This window comes from Phyllostomus discolor, chromosome 15, assembly GCF_004126475.2.
Source record: "Phyllostomus discolor isolate MPI-MPIP mPhyDis1 chromosome 15, mPhyDis1.pri.v3, whole genome shotgun sequence".
NCBI classification, from domain to species: Eukaryota; Metazoa; Chordata; class Mammalia; order Chiroptera; family Phyllostomidae; genus Phyllostomus; species Phyllostomus discolor.
In genome coordinates this window covers 1,521,166-1,532,885 of record NC_040917.2, presented here as the reverse complement: position 1 = coordinate 1,532,885, position 11,720 = coordinate 1,521,166, and the positions used below count along the sequence as shown (strand labels likewise).

At 37.5% G+C, this 11,720-nt stretch overlaps 1 protein-coding gene and 1 pseudogene across 1 annotated transcript; both read right to left on the bottom strand.

Moving 5' to 3' along the window:
- Positions 1-2,724: 2,724 nt before the first annotated feature.
- Positions 2,725-4,114, bottom strand: LOC114489649 (zinc finger protein 420-like). The gene is given in 1 exon segment (XM_028503543.2): positions 2,725-4,114. A coding segment is annotated over 1 exon segment (1,266 nt). The 5' UTR covers positions 3,991-4,114.
- A 6,722-nt stretch (positions 4,115-10,836) lies between these two features.
- On the bottom strand, positions 10,837-11,338 carry LOC114489651 (annotated as a pseudogene).
- Positions 11,339-11,720: the final 382 nt, after the last annotated feature.

Here is an 11,720-nt window from a genome sequence, read left to right as displayed (position 1 = left end):
GGGGCTACTCCTCACAGTAGACTGGCCCAGGTGTAAATCCATCCCATTAAAGGACAAAATAAATCAAGGCTAAATTACTATGGCAGTGTGTACACTGCCCACAATGGAAAGGAGGACACAACTGGAGCCCCCATCTTGGGTGAACAGGGAGCCTGTGCCAATGGATTCTATAGGACACTCACTTCATAAGTCCACCCTACAAAGACAAATCAACATAGCAGCCCTACCCTTTGCCCTGCTGGTGAAGCTCAGTATGGGGAATGTGGGCTCTAAATCAGAGGGTGGCCATATCAACTCACAGTCAGGGCACATGCCTAGGTTGTGGGTCAGGTCCCCAGTGGCACCATGTGTGACTCAAACATACATTGATGGTTGTCTCTGGCTCTTATTCCCTCCCTTCCTTTCTCCCTATAAATAAGTAAATTAATTAAATATTTTTAAAAATAAAATTTGCATTTGCTAAGCAGTACACCCTGGTTCTAGATAGTGAGCAGCAGTTGTGTAAAATACCACAGAACAAATTGAAGCAGATCATTTTTTTCCCCATAAACCCTGTAGATGTGTACAGCAGGCCTGCAGCAGCTACATGTGAGGATGAGGACACATTCTGGGAGACTGTGGGAGACTCCAGGACATGTGATTTCATTAGGGTTCATGTGCAGAGGACTTTGGGGTTCTTGAGCTAAGTTTATATTGTTCAAAATAAACAAAACAAAACAAAAAATAAAACACCACAAGATATTGGTAAAGTGTGCATAGATGTTATCTAATGGTTATGTCTGGTGAAAGGCCTGAGGTAGAAGGAACACCTTTGCTCAGAACAGCTGCCAGTAAGTCAGGTCAAGAAGGTACATTTAACTGTGACTCTGTGAGATGTTGTCTACTGTGTGAAATTACAGTGGAGTTGGTGGCAGTACAAGGCTCCTAGTTACAAAAATAACTGATACTGCAGCAATATTATAATCAGCTTTGCTGAATTCCTCAAAAAAACACATATTACCTATTGTAATTATTAGGGTGCTGCATTAGTTACAAGATGATATATGAATAATGAGAAAGTTTTCACATTATTTAATGTCTAAGGGCACCATGAAAAAAACTCCTAATGCCAAATTTGCATTACATTACCAAATAACACATGTTTATCTATACATTGAGCAATGTTAAAGATGTAAATATATTCCAGTACATTCACCTTTATTAATAAAAATGTAAATTCACACATCATCTAAATAATCACAGTACACTTGTGTTACCATTTCTCAAGACACATTGGAAACATCTGGGGAGTGTCACTGTTCTTGTACATTATGGTCCCATAGTGCACTTTTCTTTGGTTTCCTATCTGGAGGCTGACTGTTGAGCAAACATGGATGTAAAACAATGTTATGCACTGAGGGATGAACTGTCCATACACCCTCATGTAGCGCTGATGGCTTTTTTATTTTAACCAAATCAACATGTTCCTCTATGACTACCATGAAGATACATCAGGATTTTAATAAATTGACATATTCTTTAAAGGGAGGTTTGGAAAAGTACTTAACATTTATAATATTTCTATGTATTACTACAATGGAAAATAGCATCACTTCCATGGTAACATAAAATAAAATTCTGAGTAACCTAAAACCAGCAATTTCATTTCGATTTTTTAAATACCTTGTGCATTACAGTGTCCTCAATCTTATATACAAATGTAATCATGAGTGAAGCTCACCTAATATACAAGAGTTCACAGGTTGTGAAGGAAACAACAATCAACCCACTGATTTCACACACACACACACCAGGAATAAAAACACAGTAACATTAACAGATAAGAGACTGGTATCAATTTAATATTTCCTTCTAAAAATATTTCAAATGCCATAAATATACAATAGTTTATATTCTGTGTAATTATACATATCTAGTTATCTATCTCCTTGACATTTTGAAGCACACTGAAAAATAGTGATTGGTGTTTTTAAACTGGGTGATTCTCTATAGTAATATTCTGACTTACAGCAATACCTGAAACCTACCTTTAACACTCTACTCTGAGTTATGATATTTGGAGCCTTTTTTTCAAACTATATACTTTCCTGAATGTTTACACCTTTCAGGCCACTTTCACATATTAATTCTTTGAAATTATGGGAACTGTGTAATTTCACAATAGTCATTCATTGTTTATGAACAGAAAAATGAAACCCACTGTGCATTTTCCTGATGTATAATGACACAGTGAGTCTACCTACATGATTTCCTACAATTTCCCCTTTTTTTTTTTACAGTGTGAATTCTCATATGCCATATAAGAAGTGAATGGTGCAAAAATGAGCTTGAAAATGTTGGGTATGTTTTGGATATAGGTTCAAACCTTGCCACAGTCTCTACATTTATATACTTTTTCTGCAGATGGATGTCTCTCATATTGGGTAAGACAGCTCTGATGCCTAAAACACTTCTTATATACAGTATATTTATCTGTGCTTTCTCCCTTATGAATGACCTGATGTCAAAATGTTCTGCCACCTAGTCAGCGCTTATAAGGCTTGTGTCCAGTATGAATTCTCTGTAGTTTAGTAAGAATTAGAAGTTGCTAAAGGCTTTACCCATGATGTACATTTAAATTGCTGTGCTACAGTATAATATATATTCTGTGATGAATGAACATTGAGGACTGGTTAAAGCCATTACCACATAAGGTACATGATGAAGGCATTCCTTTGGTGTGAATTATTTGATGCTGGGTAATGTGTGATAGTTGTAATAATACTTTATTTTATGGCATGCTCCACATTTACAAGGTGGCTTTCCTCCATGAATTTTCTGATGCTGAGAAAGGTTACAGGACAGTTTGAAGGCCTTACCACACATTTCACATATATAAGGCTTTTATCTAGTATGAGTTTTCTGATGTCCAGTAAGTGCTGACTGGAGCCTAAAGGCTTCCCCACATTGAGCACATTCATGAGGCTTCTCTCCAGTGTGAATTCTCTGATGTCTAGTAAGTGTTGATAGGAACCTAAATGCATTACCACATTGTGTACATTTATAAGCCTTCTTTCCAGTATGAATTTTCTGATGTCGAGTCAGGTGTGCAGTCCGGCTAAAGGTTTTGCCACATTGTGTACATTCATAGGGCTTCTCTCCAGTATGAATTTTCTGATGCCCAGTCAGGTGTCCAGTCTGGCTAAAGGTTTTGCCACACTGTCTACATTCATAGGGCTTCTCTCCAGTATGAATTTTCTGATGCTGAGTAAGGACTGAAGTCCGGCTAAAGGTTTTGCCACATTGTGTACATTCATGAGGCTTCTCTCCAGTATGAATTTTCTGATGTTGAGTAAGTGTTCCCTGCTCTCTAAAGGCTTTCCCACATTGTGTGCATTCATAGGGCTTCTCTCCAGTATGAATTTTCTGATGCCGAGTCAAGTTTGCAGTCCGGCTAAAGGTTTTCCCACATTGTGTACATTCATAAGGCTTCTCTCCAGTATGAATTTTCTGATGTCGAGTATGACTTGAGGATTGTGTAAATTCTTTCCCACAATGTGTACATTTATAAGGCTTCTTTCCACTTTGAGTTATTTGGTGGCAAGTAAGGTTTGAAGACTGTGTAAATGCTTTGTCATATTGTATACATTTATAAGGTTCCCCTGCAGTATGAACTCTCTGATGACAAGTAAAGCTTGAGGAGCACCTAAAGGCTTTTCCACATTCTCTACACTCATAATGCTTTTCCTCAGTATGAATTCTGTGATCTTCTGCAAGACTACAGGACTCTGTAAAGGCACTGGCTCCTTCACTACATTGGAAAAATTTCTTTCCTGAATGAATTTTCTGATATTCATTGAAATCTGAAGACTGGATAAAAGCTTTAGCACATTCTCTATATTTACCAGGCTCGTATCCTGTGTGAAATCTCTGATGATGAGTAAGGGCTGAGGTACTCCAAAATTCTTTGCCACATTCTTTACACATATCAGCCTTTTGTCCAGGATACATTTTTTTTTCTGTAGATTTACACCTGAAAAACAATGACCTGTTTTACCACAGTCTTTACACTTGTGTTCTTTTCTGGTACCTATTTTGTTAAGTGTATATAGAGTAGGTATTTGATTAAAGACTTTCATGCATGGTAAATATTGGTAATCTTTCCCCCCAACAGTAATATTTGTTTCTTCAGTGCATTGTAAAGATTCCTTTAAACATGAGATATATTTAATTTGCTTGTTTTTTAGCTTCAGAATAGGAAAATCCTGATGGGTATTGTGATTTGACATTTCGTCAAAGACTTTGCCACCTTCATAATGGCTATCTGGAAGCTGAGTCTTCTGATGTTTTCTAGGATTTGACTCGTGGATAGAATTCTTCCAATTTGCATTGCATTGTCTACTTCTGTCTGATTCCCATGTACCCTAGTAAACATTGAACACAGAAAGGCCTTTTGTGACATCCATAACTTCATTAAACATGTGCACTTATCCCCAAATAAGCCTTCTGTGATCCCTATTAAACCACGTTGGCTGTTTTAAAAATCACTTCCAAGTTCAATAAAACATTATACAGTGAAATAAAAGAAAACATTATTTCTAAATGAAGCATACTTCTTTAGGAAAGGCATTATCACATTGAACACATTTAAGCTTTATGCATGCATTTTAAATGACCACATTATAAAAATTATTGACTGAAAATTTATTCTCACTCTATCTTTTAAACAATTCAAATGATTGCACACACCACAAATTATTAGATTTCCTACATTTTGCCAACTGACTTTAGGACAGGGGTGTAAAATTCACTTTCCCAGGGGTCACATAATCCTCTAGGCTGCCTTCAATAGGCCATGTGTAATTTTAGGATCATGTAAAAGTAACCACTTCTTCACTAAGTGCAAGGAGATCCACAGTGCCACTGGGTATAAACAATGTGCTGGGCTGGATAATAGAAGGTGGAGGGACACATTTGGCCTAGAGGTCCTGTGTTTGCCACTTGCCCTTTAGAAGAATACATGCATTTAAAACGTTATTTTAAGTATTCTTATTTGCAAAAACATTGTTCTGCAAATGTTACTGATTTAAATTGGAAGATTTCCCAAATTTGTAATATGTCTCACGTCTTTACATAACAAGGATTTTTCATGAATATTTTTTCCAACTTAGGTCTCTCCATTTAAACATCTTTTCTATCTTGTCACTCACTCCTTTATCAGTATCAAAGGCACACCTCTCATATCTTACCAGTGTTGCTTCAAAGAATAAACTTTCTCTTCCTGACCTTTGTAAGAAGTCCTGGTTGTCTGCAGATGACACAGCTGAAAGACACAAAAGAAAGGTTCACAGATGTGAAACACAGGTCAATGTACACTGAACTTACAAGGAATTTTTAAACAAATCACAGTGTTGAGTACTTTGCATGTTTGCAGCAAGACCAAGTATAGTACAATGAGAAAAAGTCACAGAGAAAAGGAACAACACTTTTGTTCCTTACACTCAGCAACCACTGAGCTCACATTCCCTGGCACACAATGGAAATAGGATAAGACAACTCCACTTTCCCTGTTCTTTTCTAGACACATAGAGGGTCCAGTGTGTTCAATGATTTCACTGTTTTCAAGCATCTTCAAAATACGTGGTTCTGTTTTGCAGGACACACAGTGCTCACACCATAACAGCACACGGTGAATACATTAAAGTGCACACTGAAAAGGAAGGGTAATACTTGAAATACCACAGAAACTAGCAGACTGAAGATCAATATCAAGCATAAAAAGATACTGCCCTGGCTGGTGTAGCTCAGTGGATTGAGTGTGGGCTGTGAACCAAAGTGTCACAGGTTTGATTCCCAGACAGGGTACATTCTTTGGTTGTAGGACATGACCACCAGCAACTGCACATTGATGTTTTTCTCTCTCTCTTTCTCCCTCCTTTCCCTCTCTAAAAAATAAATAAATAAAATCTCAAAAAATATATATCCCGGGCTTTGAGAAATAAACTGACACTCTATTAAACTTGCACATATCACACACTCAAAATCAAACACACACCACTTGTGTTTACCAAAATTAAAGTTTAAACTAGGGGTCAGTGTTATTTTATTTTTTCCTCTTAACCTGGAGAAGGCAAGGTCATAAAGCCTAGTTGTTTACATTTCTGAAATTCAACAAATATATCAAGACAGGAAACAGGAAATCAATTCAAATCAGAAAATTGAAATATATCTACAAAAACTGTCACTATGTGTATTCAAATGTATTATCTACTCGATAAAGAATTGAACATACCCACCTGAATATAGAAACATAGAACTATATCACAACTACTTAAGAGCAGAAAATCTATAAATGACCAAAATGAAAATCAAAACACAGAAAATGTCAAAGTAAGCCAAAGAGAGAATGGGGAGCTGAAAAACAGAATACTCAAATTGAAAAATACATTAAAATATAGAAACATCAAGTAGTTATCTGTTTGTCTCCAGCCAGGTAACAGGCCCACAACCCAGGCTAATTCCTTTTACGAGAAGTAAACAAGAGACCTTAGCTTTAAAGGATTTTGCTCCACAAACTGAGCCACTATGGCCAGGGAAAAAGCTAATAGCTCTTAATTCACTAAAAGACAAGTTTGTAGAATTTTTTTTATTATAACACCCAAAGGAAATGTAAAACAGCAAAAGTAAACAAATGACATTATACAAAATGTAAAAACTCCTGCATATTAAAGCAAACAAGCAGTAGGATAAAAGTATATCCTGAAAAAAGAACACAATTCCTTCAAAGTGCACCTGATAGGTAGGTAATATCCAGGTTATCTGAAGGACTTTTACAAAACATCATGATAAAACAAGTAACCCAAGTTTTAAAATGAACAAATATATGTCATGAAATAATTTACTTTAAAAAATCAGGAATGTACAATGAGATCAGAAATATTCTACCAAAAGTGCTCTGAGAGAAACTGAACCAAACACACAAAACATTATGAGTACACCACTTTGTTATGACATGTACCAAAATAAACTTCAAGTGGATTAAAACCTAAATTTAAGACCTGAAACCATGAAAACCCTAGAAGAAAGGACAGCTGACAAACTCTCTAATGACTCTTAAAAAATATTCTTTTAGATATAACATGGTAGGTAGAACAGACAGGAGAAACAAATAAACACGACTATAATAAAGTAAGTTTTTGCAGAATGATGGAAATCTTCAAGAAAATAAAACAATCTAGTGAATAGTGGAAGATACTCACAAATAATGCTAAATATTCAAAGGATACAAGGAACTTACACAGCTCAAAAAACAAAACAAAACAAAACAAAACAAAAAAGTGTGATGGAAAATCAGGGAGCACTAGCTTGTGTGCTCATTGGATTGATTGCCCACGCCTCTGAACCAAAGGATCGCTAGTTGGATTCCCAGTAAGGGCACATGCCTACAGTGTGGGCCAGGTTCAGTTTTCATATTACACGTCTGTATACCTGCTGAACGGACCTTGTTCCTCCAAAAACATTCTCTCTCAACATGTCACCTTCAAGCGATTTGTCATGATGCGTTTATGATAATTATGAAAAAAAAGGACTGCATATATAAGTTCCATGTTACTGAACACTTACAAAAACTTAATTGCGAGCACTGCATAGTGTTTTTTGTAAAGATTCGATTTATTTTTATAGAGGGGAAGGGAGCAAGAAAGAGAGGGAGAGAAACATCCATGTGTGGTTGCCTCTTGCGCGCCCCCTACTGGGGGTCTGGTTTGCAACCCAGGCATTTGCCCCAGACTGGATATCCAACTGGGGACCCTTTGGTTTGCATGCTGGTGGTCCACGCACTGAGGCTAGGAAGCTCAGGAAACCAGATACTTTTCAAGGCAAATTGTAAACTAAATTTGTTTCTCAAATTAATAGTATTAACATTTAAACTGATGTCTCAAATGAAGCATTAAGAAAAAAAAAAGGAAAAAGCAAACATCAGCATGAGGGAAAAGGAAAACCCATGAGCTGAGAAAAAAAAAAAAAAGTAAGCCCTGTGTAGTGTGGTTCAGTGGACTGGGCACCATCCTTTGAACCAATAGGTCAGCAGTTTGATTCTTGATAAGGGCACAGGTTGGGTTTGGCTCCAGATCCCCATTTGGTGGTGTGTGAGAGGCAAGTGATTAATGTGTTTTTTAGGCATTGATGGTTCTCTCCCTTTCTCCCTTATCCCTCTCTAGAAATAGATAAATAGAATATTTAAAAATATATAGATAAAAATATGGTGTCTAAAAGACTCTCAAGATCTTATGATTTTTAGGAAATAGACATTAAAAGAAGGAAAACTGAAGAAAATGCACATTAAAGCAATACGAAACCCCTGCTGGAAAGGTCAGAATCCAGAACACTGAGAAAAAACAAAGGATGCTGTGCATGTGGAGCAAAGGGAATTCTCATTAGTTACTGGAGAAAATACAAAATGCTACAGCCACTTGGGTAGAGTTTAGAAGTCCTCACACAACTAAACATACACTTATTATGTATTCCAAAAAATGTGCTCTATAGTATTGAACCAAGGAGTTAGAAATTTTATCTACACAAGAGCCTACATGGGGATATTTTAAGAAGTATCATTCATAAATTACAAAAATTCAAAACAATGAAGATATATGTGAATAGGTGAATAGAAAAGGAAACTGAAATATATATAATGAAATATTATTTAACACTAAAAATGGCATATCAAGGCATGAAAGAAATGTAAATTAATAAAATTCAGTGAATTTATTCCATCTGACCACCTGCTCAGTTGGTTAGAGTGTCATCTAGATACACAAGTTCACAGCTTATATGTCACCCCAAAATATTCAGTTGAGGATTCGAAAGAGAAATGTGCATACCTGTGTCAATGGTAGCATTAAATACAAAAGCCTGGTAGGTGGAAACAATTGCCAGGTCAATGGATAAATAAATTTAAAAAATGTAGTATATTCAGTGCCAGCTGTTGTGGATCAGTGAATCGAGTACTGGACTGTGAACAAAAGAGTTCCTCATACAATTTCAAGTCACGGCTCATGCCAGGTTTTCGGACCAGGTCCCCTATAGGTGTAGCACGAGAAGCAAATACACACCAGTGTTTCCTCCTCTTTCTTTTTCTCTTCCCCTCTCTCTAGAAATGAATAAAATATTTCAACAAGTTATAAAAGTGTGGCACATATACACAATGGAATACTGCTCTGCCTGGAAATAGAAAATATGGTCTCACCTGGTACCACAAAGTCAAACTGGAACATGTTCTAAGTGAAGCACTTGAGTCACAAAGAAACGTGCCACAACTTTCCACTTAGGAGAGTTCTAATGGAGTGCAACTCAGACAAAAGAAAAGGTAGTTACCTGGGCCTTGGTTTTACAGAAAATGAGGAAGTGGTTGTTTAAAGGATATTGCCACATTTCTGTGAGATGAATGTTTCCAGAATTCAGATGCCCAATTAACCAAATAATCTTAATGTGACTTAACTGTACCACTAGATAGATTTTAGAAGGTAGATTCTTATTTACATGATTTCTTATCAAAATTTAAAATAAGAATATCTAAAATAGATAACTATAAATCTTTTGCTTTTAACTTTAACTTTGTATTAACTTTTAGTCCAGTTTATGTAAGAATCTGTGAAAAAAAATCAAATCCAGTGTATAAAAGGCTTTGCTTATCATTTGTAAAGTAAACTGAAAATTAAGCTGTTCAAGAGTCAGTGTTGGGAACAGCCCTGCCTGGTATCAGAAACTGTAACCCCTGCCAAATCTAAGGCTGAGGGAATGACCCTGGACCTTAAGCCAGCAAGGAGACAAAAGCTTATCTCCCTGTCAGGAGTGACACTTCTGCTCTTTTTTCTTCACCCTGCCTGGCCCTCAATGCTTGATCGGTTAGCCAGTGATGGGTAAGATTCCCCAAGGGAGGAATGGCCTAGGACAAGCATGATCACATGGGAGGCTCTCAAGGAAGGACTTTGGGGCTACAGCAAAAGGTGATGATGGACCCCTGCACATAGGCCTCAACATAGCCTGAGTCCTCATTGTCTGTGAGAAAATCTCCTAACCTCTTGGCTGCCTTACTTCCCTTGCTCCACCTAAGCCTGAAACAATGACACAGGGTGGTGCAGCCCTGTGATGGAAAGGGCCGGTTCCCAGGGTGATCAGGCCTAAGAAAGAATATGTAAAATCCTGTGATACCTGCTTTGTTTAGAGTGCTCTCAATGAAATGATCAGGGTCCAAGCAAGAAGGAAGCGTCTTCCTCAACTTTTTACAGCTCTTTAGCTATCTGACCCTGACTCAAAATAGGCCCTCAGACTTCTTTGTTATCTATCCTTTTATCTTTACTTCCTGGCAATAATTAAGGAGCTTTACCTGAATTCCTGTGTAAATGAACCCAATAAAAGTCTGCTGAGGTGGGAGAACAAGGCACTTTCCCCTAGAGAGGGTGGCCTAAATGCTCCCCATTAGAGAGAGTGGTCATTCCATCCCTATTTCCCTGAAGGGCCTGGTTGTCTCTGGATATGTTTTTCTCATGTTTCAACGGGCCATCTGCAGCATTCCGAGGTCACTGCAGGCCAGTGGGTGTGTCAGGTCAGCATTTATTAAATTAAATAATAGAATTCTGTGGGGAGTCACTAGCTGATACACCTTTGACTGAAAAAGTAATTATCTTAAGTTTCCATGAAGATCTATACAAGAATCAAATTCAGAAAAATAGTATGTACCCTTTCCTTGGTTATAAGACAACTAAGTAGTGTTGTAAGCTAAAGCTTGATGAAGTACAAAACACTAAACAAAAGCTTATTATTTTTAAGAAAAAAAAGTATGTTTGTCACTTTCTGTTCTCAGCATATATTGCAATTCTTTCTAGTGGAACCAAAACCTCCAGAACCCCATTCAATGTCTTCCAAATCTTGAACTTCCCCTATTTCTGGATAATAAACCTGTTCACAAAAGAGCTGTGCAAAGCAGTCACTCTTTCAACTTCAAAGTTTCCTTTGCCAAAATTGAACAGTACAACACCAGTATTTCCTCCATAATCTTCATCTATGACACTAGCTGCTACATCTAGGTAGTGTTTTGCAGCCAAACCAGAACATGGAGCTACTCTACCCTAGCACCCAACAGCACCCGACAGCAAGAGAGATCTGAATGTCAGTTTTCACAAGGGCTTTCTCCATAGGTGGCAGTGTGTGAGCATTGGTACTGTACAGATCACAGCCACCTACTGGTCTCAGGGGTGGCGTGCTCCCAGAGCAGAAGGAAAGGTATCCCTGAACCACCATCCTCTGCAGGACAGTACTGCTTGCTGAATGAGATGGTGTGTACCTCTTCAGGCCATGGCATGCCAGAGCAGAATGTGGGCACAGGTTGCCACAGAGAAACAGGAAGGCCTGAATCATCTCATTTCAAAAATTACATTCAACTTAGAACAGCTTTAAAAAAAAAAGATTGTATTTATTTATTTTTATACAGAGGGGAGAGGAGGAACATGAAACATCAAAGTGAGGTGGCCTCACTTACGCCCCCTGCTAAGGACCTAGCTCACAACCTATGTATGAGCTCCCAAAGGGAATTCAATCATGGGCAGATATAAAATGAAGACTATTTCTGTAACTCAAAAGACCAAACAGAGATTCACCATCAAACAAGCACAGAATAAAACAAGATACTTCATGAACACTGTAAGGAAAAAACAGACATATGAGCTCTTCAATTTAATGGCAAT